Genomic DNA, 20200 nt, shown 5'->3' on the forward strand with positions numbered 1-20200 from the left:
CCTCCGGCAAATATCATTCTACTTTCTGTCTTCATGAATTTGACCATTCTAGGTTCCTCGTGTAAGTGGTATTTGTCCTTTTTTGACTGGCTTATTTCACTCGGCATTATGTCTTCAAGGTTCATTCATTTTATAACCATTAGTGGGCTGGCGTGTTAGCTCACTTGGTTAGAGCACGGTGTCGATAACACTAAGGTCAAGAGTTCAAATTCCCTTACCATCCAGCCACCAAAAAAAGAAAAAGAAAAACCCATTAGGATGTTCTTCTCAGAGATGCTTGAGTGTTTTTCTGGTTCAAGTATCAAGTGGCCTGGTTTAGTTTGTAAATTTACCTTAATTGGTTTTGTTACTTTGATTAAGGTATTTCATTAGTGTCCCCTCTCATTAACATGGTCAAGTTTGCGAAAAACTACAGTTTCACTATGTTAGTCTTGGAGGCCACACACTGATATTTACGTGAGATTCTAATGCCATACTGTTTTCCTGGCATATATGGAACCTACTTTTTCTTAAAGTTTAAAGCGTGTTTTTGGTCAGTGATTGCACTTTTGAATTGAAAAAATTACAGTTATCGATGTTTGCTTAGTTTCCTTCATATAGTTCTAGAATTAAATATAATACTGTTTTTCTTTATCTAATATATCAGGATTAATAAGATAAGACAAGTAAGCTTTCTTCTGATAGAGAATAACTTTTAAAATAAAGCTGTGATAAACTGCAACAGTAAGAAATACATTTTGAGGATGTCATAGAACTAACTCTTGTTTATGTCTTTTTGAGATAATCAGAATTAAACAGCAGTCTCTGTGCCTAAGGACTTAAGGTTTCAGTAATATTTATAAAGCAATAGAAAATAAAACATCAGTATTTTGTCATGTTAATTATATAACTAGAGTATTTAACACAATATTCTTGTGACATTAATAATGAATAATTTAAAAGAAGGACTTACCCAAGGCATTTTTAATTATTTGAAAATAGATTAGGAATCTGATTAGCAGTTTCCTTACCTACCGTTTGGAAGAATTATTCATCTATACCACATAGTAAGCCTTCATTGACATTCTTTTGCTATGAAATGAACAATTAGATTAAATTTGATTAGAATAACTAGATATATTAGATATATATATCTAAATAAGATAATTAGATATATTAGATACAACATTTAGAAATTTTGAATTCTATTCTATTTTTAAATTTATGTGTATTTTTTTTTTAATAGTGCTTAAGAAAAGATGCAGAATCTCGTAGAAGAGAACTTCATATTCGAACATATGCAGTTATTCCACTGAATGATGAATGTGGGATTATTGAATGGGTAAACAACACTGCTGGCTTGAGACCTATTCTGACCAAACTATATAAGGAAAAGGGTACTAAAATTAATTTTTATGATCTAAGTATATAATATGGGTTATAATAGCTATTAACATATATAATATGTTTATAATTGTTATTAACATATACCAACATATATTTTTTGGTATAAGCCGTAGTGAAATTTCTAGATTCTATATATAGAAGTTTCTATATATGTGTGTTTTCTTTCCTTCCCTCCTTGTGTTTTTATTCCTTCCCCATCTGCATCCCAAAAGGATTTGAGGTAGCTTACATAAATGTTTATGAAAATTTGTTTTTCACAGGTATCAGTTAGCAATTCTGAAAGGACTTTATGTATATACTAGTCTTTATTGAATAAGTAAATATATTGCAGATGACAACTACTTTTCTCACTGTCAAAGAAAGAAAAGGAAAGAGAATACTAGAACGAAACGTGAAGTGTTAGATTAGAAGAAGGGGTTCCCACTGTCTAAACCTAGTATGATTGAGCAACAAAGTAAATAATGACAGTAATTTATTATAACTCATGGAGTAAAATAGACATTAGTCTATACTGATAAAAACAAATACTTGAGTAAATAAATAAATAGGGAAGTAGGAACAGTTCTTCCTTACAGTAGAGCTGCAATGAATAGATGTAGAAGGACTGATGGAAATAGAAAATCACCAGTTAGCAAACGCCATAGCAATAATTGTTACAGGCAGTGATTATCAATGGATGCTAAAATTAATAGGCAAAATATGATGAGATTATTGGCAGAGTCTCAAAGTATCTTTCCGAAAGATGCTTAATAATTATGAGAAAAATATAGTAACTTTACAGTGGAGAAACAAAAGTATAATTGGTGAGAACTCTTAAAAAATGTCAAAGTACTAAAAGACAAAGAAGTTTCCCAGATTTGATGACATTAAGGAGACATGATAAGTGAATGCAGTGTTGAATCCTGGATTAGATCCTGGCCCAGAAAAAGGGCAAGTGGGATAATTGGTGAAATTTGAATCAGGTCTGAAGGTTAGTTAATAATACAGTAACAAGAATTTCCTGGCTTAAATAATTTCACTATTGTTATAAAACATGAACATTAAGGAAAGCTGGGCAAATAATATATGGGAACTATCTGTATCATTTATGTAATTTTTTGTAAGTCTAAAATTATTTCAAAATAAAACATTTTTTAAATCCCTGTGATGCAATATATTAAATAGATCAGGTTATCAGACTGCAGCAACTGCAGTAGAAGATAAGTATATTAGTTTCCCAGGGCTGCCATAACAAAGTACCATAAACTAGGTGGCTTTAAACAAAGAAATTTATTATCTCACAGTTCTGGAAGCTAAATGTTCAAAATCAGGGTGTCAGGAGGACTATGATCTCTCTGAAGGCTCATGTTCCTTTCCTTTCTCTCAGTTTCTGGTATTCCTTGGCTTGTGGATGTATCACATCACTGTGCCTCTGTTAGCACATAGTGTTCTTCCTATGTCTTTGAGTCTCTGTTTTCTCTTCTTATAAGGACAATAGTCATTGGATTATTGAATTAAGGGCCTGCCATATCTTAAACTAATTACCTCTGCAAAGACCCTATTACCAAATGAGGTCCCATTCACAGGTACCAAGGGTTAGGACTGCAACATGTTTTTTTGAGTGATATAGTTCAATCCATAACAATAAGTAATATTAATATATTACTATATTATGGGTATTGAGCTAGGTATGTTATATACAATATTTTATTTATTATTGTTAATAAGCCTAATTATCCCTATTTTATGGACAGTGCCAGAGAAGTTAAGTAACATGTCCAAGTTCACATGGCTAATATGTTGCAGAATTGTTGCAGAAACTCAAACACCTGGATTTCAAGGAACTTGCTGTTGACTATTTTATTTATGAGGATGAAAAATTGTATCAGTTTTAGTTATTGCTCTTGGCTTTTTAAAAAAATATTTTCCATCTTATGAACTCAGTTGAACAACATTTGAGGCTGAAAACCTCAAATTGTAAGCTTGTTTGTAAAACAACTTCTGCTTCCTCAGATGATTTGGATTCTACAGGATTAGTTTAAGAATCAGTAATACTATGAGTTTTTATAGGCTAGCCTTCACATAAAATAAATCATTTCAGACCACCGATGTGGGTTTCTTAGTAATGGTTCAGTTCAGACCTATACTATATCCTGATTAACAGAGAGATCACTATAATTTTAGCGAGGGCTACAACATTTTCACACTTCAAGGGTCACCATTGACAATGTATTTATTCTTAGTCTTATATTTTGGAGTTATTTGATTCCACAATATTGGTTTTAGTTGACATTAATTTTCATTAATAAAGGGCTGGCTGGTTAGCACAGTTGGTTAGAGTGCAGCCTTATAACACCAAGATCATGGGTTTGGATCTCTGCACCAGCCAGCCACCAAAAATAATTTTTTTTCATTAGTAAGAAGCTTCACTTTGAATAAGTATTAAGGGAAGATAATGTGGTTTGTTTATTTTATTATAATATCAGATAGTAAGTTTATGTATATGTAACTGAAAATTTTTCACTTACTTTTGTTTTTTAATAACAATTTGAATCAAAGTAGACATTTACTGTCATACCTTAACAAAAAAATTTTTGGCTCTATTTTTTAATTTTATTTTTTGAATCGAAATTGATTATACATATTTTGGGGGTTCAATATTGATATATATTGATCAAATCATTATTACTAGCATATATATTGTTACAAATTGTAATTATTCTTTATGCCCCTTGTCCAATCTCTCACTCCCTCCCTCCTCCCGCCTCTAATTGACCTAGATTTCTTCTCCCCTTGTGAAAGAATAATGGTTACTCTGTTAATTTGTTGCCTAGATGATCTGTCTAATGCTGAGAGGTGTGATCAGGTCCCCCAATATTATCATAAAGCAGATGCTTCTTCTGTCACTCTGAAATGGGCTTTGTGGAGAGAGACATCCTCTTCTTTTCTTTATCTCTGCTGGTGACTCTCCTTGTGTCAATGCACTGCAGTGGTTGGCAGACCGTCTGTGTGGTGGTTGTGGTGTCTAGCCGCTTTCATAGCAGCCATGGTTATTGTGGTGGCTGTGGAGGGCCACCCACTTGTAGGTGATATTCGTGGCATGCTCCTTGGTGCTGGCAGTGTGCCTGGTTGTGGGAGGGGAGTCCAGTCCCCTTCTCCATGACATGGGTCCCCAGGCAGGCCCGAAGGCACTGACATGGTGTGCCTAGTTGTGGGAGGAGGGTCCAGTCCCCTTCTCCTTGCCTCAGGTTTCCTGGCGGGACCCAAGGCACTGGTGCAGTGTGCCTGGTTGTGAGAGTGGGGTCTGGTCCCCTTGTCCATGCCCCGGGTGACTGGGCAGGCCCCAAGGCGCTGGCATGGTGTGCCTGATTGTGGGAGGGCGATCCGTCCCCTTCTCCATGCCCCAGGTCCCCGGGCAGGCCCTGAGGCTCTGGTGATGTGCCTAGGTCAGAACTAATTTTTTGTCCTTTGCTTACTTCTAAAATGAGGGAACTTCCTGTGGGAACCTGTACTTGAACTGTGTGGTTGAGTTAAATTGCTGCTTTGCTGCTGTTTCCCTAGGGAAGGCTTTTTGTGCAGCTCAGGGTTTAATGGTTGACCTTATAGGTACTTTCGGCTCTCCAGAGACTTGGTGGATCTTTGTTGTGTAGAATCACTGATCTGGGCCTGAGTTTTTTCATCACACTGCACTCCATGCAATTCTGCATTCCTGACCAGTCTCCTCTGAGTGGTCCTGCGCTGATTGGGGGGCAGATCGGCTGTGCTTGCTGTGCCCCAGTGTTCTCCCTGTGGGCCTGTCTTCCCCACTGCCTGTGCTCTAAATACTTCCCATTGGATGGGCCCTGCCCTGGTCCCTTGTGATGACTCACTGGCCTCTGAATGGCTCCCTTTTCTCACTTGTTCTGGTTTCTCGGTCCTGCATAGGTCCATGGGAACCCTATTAGTGGTCTTGCTGTCCTGGGGGCCACCAAGGCCTCCTTCTCCCGTGCCGCCTCCAAGTAACTCCATCTGAAGGGCACAGCTACAACTTATGCTGGCTCCTGCTCCATGTGCTCATTAGCTCGAGCCTTAAAGCAGCCGCAGCCCAAAATGCTCAGAGCAGCTGATTGTGGTTTCTCCGGCCTTCATGAACTCCATAGGTCTCTCCTCCTCTTCCCTTGAGCTCCAGCAGCCCCAGCTTGGCTGATGTTACATTTTTATAGTTGTAAATTGGTTGATTTGTGGGAGAGAGTGACGCTGGGAACCATCCATTCCGTCTTCTTGACCAGAACTTCCCCCATTTTGACTCTTTTCTTACTTGGTTTGTGTTATTAATGAAAATCATTCTGCCTTGCAGGAGTGTATATGACGGGAAAGGAACTTCGCCAGTGTATGCTACCAAAGGCAGCAGCTTTGTCTGAAAAACTCAAAGTATTCCGAGAATTTCTCCTGCCCAGGCATCCTCCTATTTTTCATGAGTGGTTTCTAAGAACATTCCCTGATCCTACATCGTGGTAAGTTACCAAGAATATAATACATTGTTATGGTTGAAATGTTTAGTTTTAATATTTTGGATTTATGTTATCTCATATGACATAAGGATATTTGATTGGCATTGTGTTTCATTTAGGTACAGTAGCAGATCAGCATATTGCCGTTCCACTGCAGTAATGTCAATGGTTGGTTATATCCTGGGGCTTGGAGACCGTCATGGTGAAAACATCCTCTTTGATTCTTTGACTGGTGAATGTGTACATGTGGATTTCAACTGTCTTTTTAATAAGGTGTGTGATATGACTTCCTCTAGTTAATTGTCTGTTTTCTCCCAATTTCCTTTCTTCAACAGCTCTTCTTACTACTTATACCTATTGTTAGCAGTTATACTCAAAGCTGAGTCACATTGAGAGTTTGTTGACTAGTTTTTATCAGTGGACTCCATAATAAAGCAACTTAGGAGGGAGAGAACTTAGAAGAGTGATATAATAAACCTAACACTGAACTTGAAGTCTAAAATCACAGCTTCAAGTTCTGATTCAATGACTTATTAGTTATGTGAACATAGGCAGATCGGTTCATTTTCCTGAGACTCAGAGAGACAGAGTAGTCTAATATGATGGTTTCCAAATCTGGCAGCATATCAGAATTATCCAAGAGTTTAAAAAAAAAAAAAAAAAACAGATACCTAGGAAACAACCCAGGAGAATCTTATTCTGTAGGTCCAGAGTGGGGCCTGGGAATAAATTAAGGCAAGTGGACTCATCTTTAAGGCCTGCTATCATTTTCAAATGTTGTGATGTTGGAGGGCAGACTGGTAGGTTAGCCCACAATTTTCTTCAACCTCATATTCTGTGGGTTGCCTTGTGCTGTCACAGGAAACCAAGAAAGGCCATAGACCCAGTTGAGAACAAATCAGAGATAAATTGCTGGTATAGATTAAATCATGCAAGAGAGGAATTTATGGTAGCTAATTGGAGAGTTGAAAGGCCCCTAGGAGAGGCAGGTTAGAGAATAATAGAGCATAAACTGGACTTCATTATATGACATGTTTTATTTCCTGCCTGATGGATGTGAGCATCTAATGCTTGGCAGTTTCTTTTCCCCACCTGTTTTAAAGTGAAAGTCTTTAAAAAAAGAAAAATATGAGGATATTTGTTTGTATTTCACATTATTTAAGAAAGATATTAAAGGAATTAATATGAGACTAAATATTGATTGAATAAAAATTTCTCTATAATACTATTTTTTGTACTGAATTTATTGAAGGATAAGTCCATCCATCTTCTAGATCATATTTAAGATCAAATTGTGGGTTCAGTTCCCCAAAAGCACAGTCACTCTTTGTTTTTTGGGGGGATTTTTTTGGTTTGTTTGTTTGTTTTGATTCTTTCATGACTCATACTTTCATGGTATAAGCCCCTAATGTAGTTACAAATATAAATATTTTAAGGATATTTTTGTTCTTTGCTAAAAGTCTAGACATGAAGTTCTAAACTCTTCAAGTAAAGACTTTAAAATTCTAACATTGTTACTTTTAATAAAATGCATTGGTTTTAAGGGAGAAACCTTTGAAGTTCCAGAAATTGTACCATTTCGCCTGACTCATAATATGGTTAATGGAATGGGTCCTATGGGAACAGAGGGTCTTTTTCGAAGAGCATGTGAAGTTACAATGAGGTTGATGAGAGATCAGAGAGAGCCTTTAATGAGGTAATCACGTATACTTTGTAAATAATTTAACAGGAACCTTGAATGTAATTATTGATCCCTAAGTATGTTTTCTTTGTATAGAAACCACTTTGCATTGGCAGAAGTAGATTTTTTAATAGCTTCAATAAGATATAATTCATATACCATTAAAGTCACCCCTTTTAAAGTATGTATACACAAAGTGATTTTTAGTATATCCACAAGATTGTTCAACCATTACCACTATCTAATTTGAAAACATTTTTATCACCCCAAAAAGAAATCCCATAGGCACACTAGCAGTCACTCCCAGTCCTTTTCCCTCTCTGCTTTCCTGTTCCCAGCCATCCCCTTGCAACCACTAATCTACTTTGGCCTTTTGTGGCTATTTCATATAAATGGAATTATATAATATGTGGCCCTTTTTGTCTTCTTTCACTCAGCATAATGTTTCCAAGGTTTATTGTGTATCAGTACTTGCTCATTTTTATTGTCAAATTATATTCTATTGTATGGATATGCTACATTTTGTTTGTCCATTCATCAGTTCATAGGCATTTGGATTGTTTTTAACTTTTATCTGTTGTGAATAGTGTGGTTGTGAACATTGTGCACAAATTTTATGTGGATATGTGTTTTCTATTCTCTTGTGTATACCTAGGAGTGGAATTTCTGGGTCATGTGTTAACTCTAGGTTAACATTTTGAGGAACTTTCAGATTATTTTCCAAAGCAATTGTAATACTATATAATCCCACTAGTAATGTATATGGCTTCCAGTTTCTCCACATCCTTACCAATGCCTATTATTGTTTGTCTTTTATTTTACCTATCATAGTGAATTTGAAGTGGTATTTCATTGTACTTTTAATTTGCATTTCCCTAATGTCCAGTGATATTGAGCATCTTTTCACATGCTTGGCCATTTGTATATATTCATTGTATATGTCGTATACAATTGCCATTGCATATATTGGCCATTTGTATATATTCATTGCACAAATGTCTATTCACATCTTTTGCCCTTTTTTGTTTTTTGGCAGCTGGATGGTATGGAGATCTGACCCCTTGACTTTGGTGTTACAAAACTGCTCTAACCAACTGTGCTAACCAGCCAGCCCATTTTTTGTTGTTGTTATTTTCATTTCTTTTTCTTTGCCAGTTTTTAATTGGGTTCTCTTTTTATGCTTGAATTGTAAGGGTTTTTTCTTCTAAGTGTTTTATAGTTTTAGCTCTTCTATTTAGCTCTTTGTTCTATTTTCAGTTATTTTGTGTATATGATGTGAGGTAGATGTCCATATTCATTTGTTTGCGTATGTATTTCCAGTTGTCCCAACATCATTTTTTTTTTTTTTTTTTAAAGATGACTGGTAAGGGGATCTTAACCCCCGACTTGGTATTGTCAGCACCACACCCTCCTAAGTGAGCCAACCAACCATCCCTACACAGGGATCTGAACCCACAGCCTTGGTGTTATCAGCACCACACTCTCCCAAGTGAGCCACAGGCCGGCCCTCCAACGTCATTTTTTGAGAAAGACTATTTTTCTAATGTAAATGTCTTGGCATTTTTGTTGAAGTGGTCATTTGATTGTCAACAATTCTATTCCATTGATCTCCATGTCTAACCTTATGTCACCAACACACTGTCTTGATTTCTGTAACTTTGTAGTAAGTTTTGAAATCAGTAAGTGTGAGTGCTCCAATTTTATTCTTCTTTTTCAAAATTGGTTATCATGGGTCCCTTGAATTTCCATGTGAATTCAATTTATGCAAAAAGCCAGCTTGGATTTTGATAGGAATGGAATTGAATTTATATATCAATTTGGGGAGTATTGCCGTTTTAACAATATTAAGTCTTCTGATCCATTTATTTAAATCTTATTTAATTTTTCCATTTATTTAAATCTTATTTAATTTTTTTCAACAATGTTTTATAATTCTTAGCTTTAATTCTTTTATCTTTTACTCTTCAAAATGGTATTTCTACATGTTTTATTCCTTTTGATTCTATTCTAAATAGAATTTTTTCTTAATTTCATTTTTGGATTGTTTCATTGCTACTGTGTAGAAATACAACTGATATTTGTATATTTATCTTGTATTGTGCAACCTTGCAGAACTTATTTCTAATAGTTACTTATTCTAATAGTTACTTTTGTGGCTACCTTAAGACTTTTCTCTGCAACAGCAGACCATCTGCAGATAGTTTCACTTCTTCCTTTCCAATCTCAATGCCTTTTGTTTCTTTTTTTGCCTAATTACCCTAGCTAGATGAATGCTGAATAGATGTGGTAAGAGTGGACATCCTTGTTTTGTTCCTGATCTTAGGGGTAAAGCAGTCAGTCTGTCTCCTTTAAGTGTGACTTTAGCTGTGGGAAGCAGATAAATCTTAAATGGACTTTTTAAGCTCATTTATTCATCTTCTGTATTTAAAAACTGTCTATGAGACATTATGGTAGAATACACTGGTTAGGTAGACCTATTCAAAGGCAAATTCTCTAAAAGAGGAAGTATATCATCTTGTAAAACACTTACCAGGATCTTTGTTAGTCTGGGGAAGTAAGGATATAATTTCTCAAAATAATAGCTGACACCTTAACGAAAAATATAGTTGAATAGGCAAAGGGGAACAGAGTGTTTTGAGTGATAGAATTATCAAGGCGAATGAAAGCATGGCAATACTATATTCTAGAGGGTTTACTTCAAGGAGGTGGTGCTAAGAGATGGTGCTAGACAGATGAACAGGGCCTACATTATGAAGGGCCCACATGAGGCCCGTTTTCACATTTGCACTTTTCCTGAGAGCAACCATAAGTCATTGGAGTTTTAAGAACGAATTTTTAAAAGAGGAAGTGAAAATCTGACTTGCACTGCTGAAAAATTAGGGTTCCAGTTTGGGCTAATGGTCAGAAAACTAGTTAGAGGACTACTATAGTAACCCGGGAAAAAATGGTATCCCAGGTGGTATTGTGGTGGTAGAGATAGGGATGAGTAGAGAGATTCTAAAGATATTTGGGAGGTAGAATTAGATGTGAGAAGAAGAGGAGGCAAGGATGATTCCTCGATTTTTGCCTAGAATAAACAGGCAAATGATGTTTTTTACTGATTTGGGGAATACAGGTAAAATAGTTGGGAAAAGGTAATGAATTTCAGCTTGGAGATTTTGAGTTTAAGATGTCTAGAGTACAGAAGAATTCTGGGCCAGGTCTGTACAGTAGCTATAGGTATTATACAGTCACTGAAGACATGGCAGGGGATAAAATTCATTTGTTCAATAAATAAATTTACCAGTTCACAGTACACATTGAGAGTTGGCACACAGACCTCTTCTTACTCCACTCACCAAAAACACCTCTGACTCTCCTCTGTCTTGCCTCTTCTCTTCCTACCCTTCCCTTCCCTTCACATCAAAACAATAATTTCATATATCTTTCTGAAAAGGTAGTAATGTGTATTGTGAGAGTATAACCATTGGTTTCTCATCCTTCGCTTGTTCTTAAGTGTTGATTTTAGCAAGATTTATTTTTGCAAAGATAACACTGCATTATTACATAATACTTGTTTCAACTTCAGTGTCTTAAAGACTTTTATACATGATCCTCTTGTGGAGTGGAGTAAACCAGTGAAAGGGCATTCCAAAGCACCACTAAATGAAACTGGTGAAGTTGTCAATGAAAAGGTTAGTATGATATGAGCTGGTAATATATATCTCTGCAAATGAGAACTGATTCTAAATATTGTCAGCAACTTACTATTGATTACTTTGAAATCTAGTTCTCTATTATGACAGGGCCTACGTTATTTTTATTGTCATTGCTAATATTAACATTATTAGCATTTATATAATAAAACAGAGTTCAAGACACACTTGTTTAACCATAGACAATTCACAATTATGAGATACAGTAGGAAAAGCTTGAGCACCAATTGCCTGAACTTACATAGCAGCAGATCTAGGTTTTAATATGGTGATAACAGTGTGCCACTGTTAGCAATGGCACAATTGCAATTCACTACTTACTAAAATTAGTTGAAGTCTCCAAGTTTTCAGATAATTATCTTTTAATAAATTAGAACAGATTGGGGATTATTTTTCTAATAACATCATTCTCACTTTTGCATTCTGATATGCTTTCTTAAGAGAGAAATATATAGAAATATATATTCCAAGTGGCTAACTTAGAATTCACATTTGCATTGTAAATATTAATGTAAATATTAGGCATTAAAGCATTGTTGCTATTATTAGAATAGTCATTCAAATGTTTAAGTCCTAAAGTGTTTTTCTGTATTTGCTCCTATAAGAGAGCGTAATTAATCAGTAAAATGGTGTTAACATTCACTAAATATCAAGAAAAGTAGTAATTCCAAATTATCAACACACACATGTTATTGGATCCTTAGCCCTAATGATTTTTCATTTTTTCTTTTTAGGCCAAGACCCATGTTCTTGACATCGAGCAGAGACTACAAGGTGTAATCAAGACCCGAAATAGAGTTACAGGATTGCCATTGTCTATTGAAGGACATGTACATTACCTTATACAAGAAGCTACTGACGAAAACTTACTATGCCAAATGTACCTTGGTTGGACCCCATATATGTGAGATGAAATTATTTCAAAGAATATGTTTACAACTTAAAATTGATGCATTTGATATTAATTGGTGGTTGTTTCTATTCAACTCTAAAGTACAACATAAGTTTCATTATGTTCTCAGAGCAACTGGTATTTCTCTCCCTGATTGTATTTAAAATAACATATGTTCAGTTTTTAAGAAATAAATTGCTTTTTTAATACATACTATGTATTCTAACTGGAAAAATGGAACATTATTTGTTCTTATGATCAATAAAATGTATTTGCAAGAAACAAGGCAGGCTTATTTCACTTTACAACTTTCATTGATTTCCTTTTAAAAGTACTAGCTAACATAAGGATTTATTTTAACAAAATTATATCGAATAAATACTGAGGGCAAGGCACTGTGCTAGACTTGTGCACAGAACTACCCTCCTTTTCCCTCCAGGTGATAGTCTAGTAAGAGAGAGATAAAATAAATAGCACATCATTAAGTTCACTAAATAAAACTGTTCTGGTATGTTTGAAAGTGTAATAGGGAAAAAGTATAAGCCAAGAAGCATGAATATGAGAACTAAATAAACATTCTGTAATTTTAAAGATGCAGCCATACTATAGGTGTACAAAATTACAGAATCCAGTGGTCATGGAAGACACAGCAATACTTAAAATTCCATGAAGTTTTAAAATCTAAAACTTTTAATTGTTTAAGGTTTTCCCCTAAGCTTTCTTGCAGAAGATTTATGATGAATGAAAATAATTACAAAGTAATTACATTATTACATTCAAATAAATGGAAAATTCTCAAATTTAAAAGATAATTTGACTTGAATTCCCTTGATAGAATTCTGGTTTTTTATACAGCTCTTGTGATGGGGAAAATCATAACAAGAGGCATGAACGTGAAAATTAAATATATATGTGGGGAAAATAGAATAGTTGGGTCAGGCTCCCTCACTCAACTCAGGCCTGGTTGGGGGTTGTGCAGCACATTCTTAATTCTTTGTAAACAAGTTATGTGTGGGTGGAGTTAGTGGCATGTGCATTTTTTTAGGTTTTTTAAATGTATCTTTTTAGGTTTATTGCTATTGTGTGTTCTTGAGTTTGTGAAGCAGAGCTGGCAGGCAGAGAGCTCATGTCTAAAAATAGAGCATAGCTACTCAGTTTTTAATTTGGACCTTGCCAGTGGCAGTTGAGTTTCTGAGTTTCTCTGTGGACTGCTTGGCTCATGGTGTTGTGTGTGCTAAAAAAAAGACTATTCCTACTTCAGCCAAGGCTCCAAGGACCTTTTTGCCAGTTACCTAGCTCACAGACCTGCATGTGAAGGGTTTGTGAGTGGGCCAAGGATCTGTGAGCTCCAGACCCCAGCTCTACCTCCACAATATAATTTCCTATCGAGGGCCTAATGTGAACAGTTAAGGGCTGGAGAAGGGGAGTAGTTGGAGATTTTTTAACAAATAATTTGGAAAATAACGTTTTCATTTTTATTTATTTTGGCGGCTAGCCGGTGCGGGAAAAGAAAGTACTGTAGCCTCACATTCCTCAGAGAAAATAACTCCGCCTCGCAAAACAAAGCCAGATAAATCAGCAGACCTTTCCAAATCTGTGTTGAAACCCACTGAGATTAACAATCACAGGAGACAGAGCAGCCAGGACAACCAAAACTCAGTGTCCAGTACTCTCCAGCAGTCTCGTGCGGTTTTCATACCACTTGCACTTCACTTACAAAGCTCAGCCGGACCACCCGGCATGTTCCGAACCAAGTCTAACGTAGGCCTGCAAACCTTATGCCAGCCGTGACCGACAGCCCCCGCGAGCACGACGGAGCTGGCGGAAGATGGGATTAAGCCCCGCCCCCGGGACGCGGGACGCGGCCTCTCCTGCCGCTCTAGGCCGGCGGCTGCTCTCTATGGTAGGGAGGGAAATGTGTTGTCATCGGCAGAGCGACGGCCGGAGGCTGCGGCGGAGGCCCCGGCGGGGCGTTTGGTTTCGGTTTGGCCCTGACAGGAATTACTGTTGACGGTCGAAATGGGAGTCCCCAAGTTTTACCGATGGATCTCGGAGCGATATCCCTGCCTCAGCGAAGTGGTGAAAGAGCATCAGGTGGGTGAGCGACAGGCTCAGAAGGCCGAGAGCCCGGGGCTCCGCGGCCCTCACTCCACCTGGACGGGGTCTTCCCAGCCTCCACTTTGTGCTTGTCCGCGGAGGAGCTGCGGGAGGGGGCAGTAGGCTTGAGGACGCCGGGAGGGTCTGCGCGGAGGCACAGCCGCGGGCTGCGTTTCTGTGCGCCGAGGCGCCGCGGTGACGGCAGGTCTGACAGCGCCCCTGCCTCGTCAGGGCCTTGCGCGACTCCGAATTCAGGCCTGGGAAGGAGCGCTGTTCTTGAGTTCTTCGCTGCACGCCCCGGGGTGCGCAAGTCGTCATTTTCCTTGTAGCGTCCGCGCGCAGCTGGAGTCCGTGTCCCCTTAGGCACCCCCATCCCACCCAAGGCGCCTGGCCCACGTACAGTGACAGCGCCTCCTCAGCTGATTCACCTCGTTTGCTTTCCCTCATCAGGAATTGCACCCTCCCCACCCCCAACGCCCGGACTTCTTGACGTAGCTAATGGTTCATATTTATAACGCCTTTTGTTCTTCGTCTTCTGTTATCCCAAGGACAGCACCAATCCCCTATTGCCAAACACACACACACACACCCACCACTGGGGGAGGGGGCGCGTTATTTGGAGGCTTCCGTGTGTGTGTGTGTGTGTGTGTGTGTGTGTGTGTGTGTGTGTGTGTGTGTGTGTGTGTGTGTGTGTGTGTGAGAGAGAGAGATAGAGAGAGAGAGGGAAAGAGAGAGAAACGATTTGTTACAGCATAAATATACTACTAATAATATTGAGTATATGATGACCCCAGGGAGGGGGCGCGTTATTTGGAGGCTTCCGTGTGTGTGTGTGTGTGTGTGTGTGTGTGTGTGTGTGTGTGTGTGTGTGTGTGTGTGTGTGTGTGTGTGTGTGTGTGTGTGTGTGTGAGATAGAGAGAGAGAGAGAAAGAGAGAGAAACGATTTGTTACAGCATAAATATACTACTAATAATATTGAGTATATGATGACCCCAGGGCCACGTTTACGTGTAGATTTGTTTAGTGTAGTTTATATATTGGAACTGTGGAAAGAGAAGAGAAAGCAGTCGTCTATTAGGTAAACTAAACTTTGGGTGAGACTTTAGTGTTTTGACACATTTAACGAATTCCGTAGATCTCTTGTCCATTTTATGTTTTACAGGCAAAAAAACTCCATTTCGAAATTTGTATAGCTGATTTAAGTGGTATTGTGGGAGTGTTAACAGTGGCGGGGAGGTAGTCCGGTGGACACCATCAAGCTATAAGTGATGGTTTAATCTTCTAAAAATACTCGTAAGCATAAAGGTAGAGTTATAATTCTGGAAAGGATTATTTTGTTGCTGGATTCCAATCAGATTTAGTATATGAGAAGAAGCTTACAAAAAAATTCCAAAATGCTAGCTTATCTTTAATATTTGAAACATAGGTTTAGTTAGATTTAGGGAGGGGTTTACTTTCAGGGAGAAAGGTACCAGTACATTGTGGAAATGGAGACAACTAGCTGGCTTTTCCTGGGTCCTTCAATCAACAAATATTTGATTACCTGCCATGCATCCGTCACTTTATTTCTACAGTGAAAAAATAATGTGATTGTTATTCAGAATTGACTTGATAATGCACAATTTGTTCAGTAATATTTTTATTCTGTGCTCTTTGGCACAGAGTTTGGTTTGGTGAACATTTCTCAGATTCTATCTATCCTGAGGAATTTTGTTACTGAGGAACGAAAATAATCTCTTTAAGGCAATTTTATGACATAGACACTAAGGATAGGTTTTGAGAAAGTTTTACTGTCGATAGAAACTGGGAGTAGGGTTATTTTAAAATTCCACAGGAAGTAAACTATAAAACTTGATTTATTAAGGTGATGTCTTTCAAAAATGTTCGATTAAAAAGAGACAAAAGGGCTATCAGCTACTCTGTCAAGCAGTACTGGATAGTAGTGCCCAAATAAGTCAGTGATTCAAAAGCTAGTCCTCGGGGAAGGGATTAAAAGGAGTGGGTTCTGGGAAGACAGTGATGGTGGTGGTGGCAGCAGCACAGTTTGTCAGTCTCTCTGAATCCATAGAAACAGAAAGAGAAACTAGACAGCAAAATTTTTAAAATCCACAGAACAATTACAGCAAACCATGTGACATGGTATTCCTATGAGCTCCAAAATACAACTAGGTAAGGAAAAACTACCAACAGCCTCCAGATTCAATCAGTTTTGGCATCTGTGTGAGAGAAGAAAGGAAGCAATGGGGTAACATCCAGTGAATCTGAGAACAGAACTCTGGAACAGCCCACAGGTATTTCACTAAGACTATGCTGGCCACTTAGCAAGCAGTAGCTGAAAATGAGGGTTTTTATTCTCTCCAATATTGACTGAGTGAAGGGTCTACCATCAGAAAGACAAAATGGGCAGGAGCAATCTACCTCCTATGAACTCTCAAAACTGATTTACCAAAGGTGCCATTCTAGGGCAGAGCCAACCCTAAGGAGAAACTGCTGCAAGTGGAATTAAATTTTATCATGAAAGGAACGATAGAGATGAGAAAAGAGAAGGAAGAGGTCTAGGTAAAAGTGAGAGAGAGTTTGAGTCAAGAAATCTTAGAAAACAAGCAAGCAAACCATTATTTTTTAACACTACCCAAAAACAGCAGAAAAGGGAGCTTTCTGAAGTTAAAGCCTTCTATTCATTCTAAACACTCAAGGAAATTGACATAAAAATGAGCAAGAGAAAAGCATTGATGTAAATTGCATACAAAGTTATTATAGGGAAACAAGGGAACAAAATAACATCCATTCAGACAGTAACAACTTTGCAGTAAAGACATGCACACAAAACATACCAAAACTATAACCTATTTCAGAATGAGTTAAAAGGCACTAAGGAAATGATGTAACAAATTAAAGAACAACAGTATCAATTATGAAAACTCAGGCATGAGATGACAGACCTAGAGAAAATTAGAAATAAATAGAAAAAATCACTTCAGAAATGAAGGCTAAAATAGAAGCAAGGCAAGAGCAAGTGATGTTATAAAGGTGGGGGGGAGTAGAAAGTAGAAATAAGAGGAAATTTTTTAAAAGGAAAAGATAAAAGGGATTCAAGAGAAAGTGATAGATGAGAAAGATAGGTAAAGATGACAAATAATAGGGGTTCTTGAAAAAGAAAACCAAAGCAACATAGCAGAACAAATAGTAAAACTATTATTTTTTTAAAACTTGACTAAAATTTTTTTTAAAAATTGAAACTGCATATTAAAAGAATACACCATATACTTGAGAATATTTATTCAGATGACCAATACCAAGATACATTCTAGTAAAATTACTGGACTTTAAAGAAAAAGAAAAGGACCACTTACTGGCTTCACTTTAGGGTCCCCAAATTGGGAACCACATGTTCCCCCTCTGTTAGTGTCTTTCTAATGTTACTGGATGGTAAAGCTATCCTCGTTTTGTCTCTTTTTTTACCCCACGTGTTCCCCCTCTGTTAGAGCCTCTAAAAAAAGAGACAAAACGAGGATAGCTTTATAATCCTGAAATTTTGCTTGTAAGCAGATTGTTCTATTTCATTGGAGATAAGTTGCTGGTTTTATTTTAGAGTCAATTAGCACCATCAATGGAGAAGAGAGGGGAGGACAATTCCAGAGACCTTTTTTTCAAATAATAATCATTTCTACTCTAGCACCAACTCATCCTTTACATATCTTCAGAGCTTGGAGCTAACAACTTGTAAGGATCTGAGATCAGGTACCACAGTTTCAACTTCTGATGGAGTATTCTGGGTTTGTTCCAGGCTATCTTATTTTATCCATCAATTCAAACCCATGTACTTCCTTCTAGAAATCAGTGGTTGGCTGATACCTTCCATTCTCAGGCTTTTTTTCTGTGGAAAAGAGAGACATATACGTGTAAAATCCTTTTTTGTTATAGGGTTTTGGGAAAGGAGAGAAGGTGAACACATATTCTTGATCTGACTTTACAAAACAAAGGTCATACAACTAAGATTATAAAGTCTTGGAGCATGTGAAGTTCTCTTCATAATTATAATCCAGCACCATGCTATTAAAATAGCTATGATTTGTAAGGCACTTGCCATGTACCTGACACTGTTTTAAGTGCTTTATATGCATTCTTATTTAATTATAGAAATCCTATTATTATTATCTCCATTTTGTAGCTGAAAAAACCAAGTCACAAAAAGATTGAATAACCCAGAATGATTATATAGCCAGTGAAGTAACTGTTGGAGCTGAATTTGAAACAAAGCAAAATTACTCTAGAGCAGTTTTTGTTTTGTTTAGTTATTGATCCTCCTCTAGAAGCTCTTTAGACTTGTTTTTTCCTAATTACTCCCCCTACTCCATGGAATTTTAATGCCACAAATATATTGTATATCAGTTTATGTACTGTGGCGTTTTATTGTGTTAAACCCCCCTACACACACACACACACACACACACACACACACACACACACACACACACACACACACAATTTTGGCTCTCTTGGGAGTGATGTTACTGTTGATGATACATGTTCTTCAGCCTGCACTTTTTTAAAAATTGTGGTAAAAGATATGTATAACAGAATTTTATCCTCTTAACCATTTTTAAGTGTACAGTTCAGTAGTGTTAAGTGCATTCACATTGTTGTGCTAACCCTACACTTTTGAAACTAGTCTTCTAAACATTATGTTAAAAATGCTTCTTGGTTATGAAAACCTAAACATTCAATTTGAGAAACACAAGCTGTCATTTCCATTTTAAGGTGTTTGCTGTTGTGTAGGGAGCTTATCTTATTTTTTACTGTATTCGCTGTATTACTATATGTACTGTATTTCCCAGCCCATAGCATGATGTGTGGCACATAATGGGTATTTAATAAATATTTATTGAGCAAATTAATTTGTTAACTATAGTATGTTATGTATATATACAAAGTATAATATATAGAAATATTATATATTAAGATATATATAGTGTATTGGTATGTTTTATTTATTTGTTTGTTTGTTTGTTTGTTTATATTTTTTTCTTTGTCTTTGTCTTTTTAAAAGATGACCGGTAAGGGGATCTTGACCCTTGACTTGGTGTTGTCAGCACCACGCTCTCCCAAGTGAGCTAACCAGCCATCCCTATATAAGGATCCAAACCCGTGGCTTTGGTGTTATCAGCACCACACTTTCCCAAGTGAGCCATGGGCCGGCCCCTATATTGGTATGTTATAAAACATAGTATATATATTTTTTAAATGAAGCAACAAATTCTAGGGATTGTTTTAAATGAATAGGATTAAAGAACTGGAAAAGAATTGTTGACAGCTCTTTTAATTAGTCAGTCAAATATTTATGTTTGTCTTTATGGAGAAGGCATTTTGCAACAACACTAAGCAGGATACAAAGTTAAACTAACAAAAAGGAACTAATGTTTTGAGAAGATTAGATACTAAGATATTAACACTCAATCACAATTTAAAACAGCATAAGTATGTATTCCAAGTGATTGGTATAGACTACATGAGCTATCCTATTCAATGAAGGGAAAGTTTTATTTCTTAATTTATTTGTTAAATACTTTTGACTTGCTACATAGTGTCAGGCAGTGTGCTGGGGGTTCTAAACACAACGAAATCAGAAACATTGCTTTGAGGAACTTTCTGTTCAGCAGGGGAGGACAGACACATACACTTGAACATTCAGCATCTAACAATGTGCCAGGCACTCTTCTATGCATTGGGAACAGGAAATTAAGATATGATTCCTGCCCTCAAGATGCTAACTCTGAAAGCAGATTTGAACATCAGAAATATCAAAAGGTAACATTCACAAAATGCTTAGTTGTTTTATTAAGTGGAATGAGAGAGGTATGTACAAGATATGGCAGAAGGAAGGGAGTGTCTCTTACTTACCCTTAGGTTAGTAAGAGAAGGCTTCCAGACAAAGATGCTTGAGTCGGATCTTGAAGGATGAATCAAAATCCAGAAAGTC

General features: G+C 37.1%; 2 protein-coding genes across 6 annotated transcripts in view; both read left to right on the forward strand.

Moving 5' to 3' along the window:
* Window positions 1–12250, forward strand: part of ATR (ATR serine/threonine kinase) — a 117259-nt gene extending 105009 nt beyond the window's left edge. Inside the window, exons 42-47 of the mRNA XM_063113819.1 lie at window positions 1226–1376; window positions 5702–5858; window positions 5975–6128; window positions 7400–7551; window positions 11105–11210; window positions 11966–12250. Of these exons, the coding sequence (XP_062969889.1) occupies window positions 1226–1376; window positions 5702–5858; window positions 5975–6128; window positions 7400–7551; window positions 11105–11210; window positions 11966–12139 (894 nt within the window). The 3' untranslated portion in view covers window positions 12140–12250. The remainder of the gene's footprint in view (window positions 1–1225; window positions 1377–5701; window positions 5859–5974; window positions 6129–7399; window positions 7552–11104; window positions 11211–11965) is intronic.
* Window positions 12251–13994: 1744 nt separating this feature from the next.
* Window positions 13995–20200, forward strand: part of XRN1 (5'-3' exoribonuclease 1) — a 132801-nt gene continuing 126595 nt past the window's right edge. For 4 of the 5 annotated variants that reach the window (XM_063114400.1, XM_063114401.1, XM_063114403.1 and 1 more), the window contains exon 1: window positions 13997–14217. In XM_063114400.1, the coding sequence (XP_062970470.1) occupies window positions 14143–14217 (75 nt within the window). In that variant the 5' untranslated portion in view covers window positions 13997–14142. Of the gene's footprint in view, window positions 14218–20200 lie in introns of all 5 variants that reach the window. The other variant, XM_063114404.1, reaches the window with a different exon arrangement.

Source organism: Cynocephalus volans, chromosome 11 (assembly GCF_027409185.1).
Source record: "Cynocephalus volans isolate mCynVol1 chromosome 11, mCynVol1.pri, whole genome shotgun sequence".
Taxonomy (NCBI): Eukaryota; Metazoa; Chordata; class Mammalia; order Dermoptera; family Cynocephalidae; genus Cynocephalus; species Cynocephalus volans.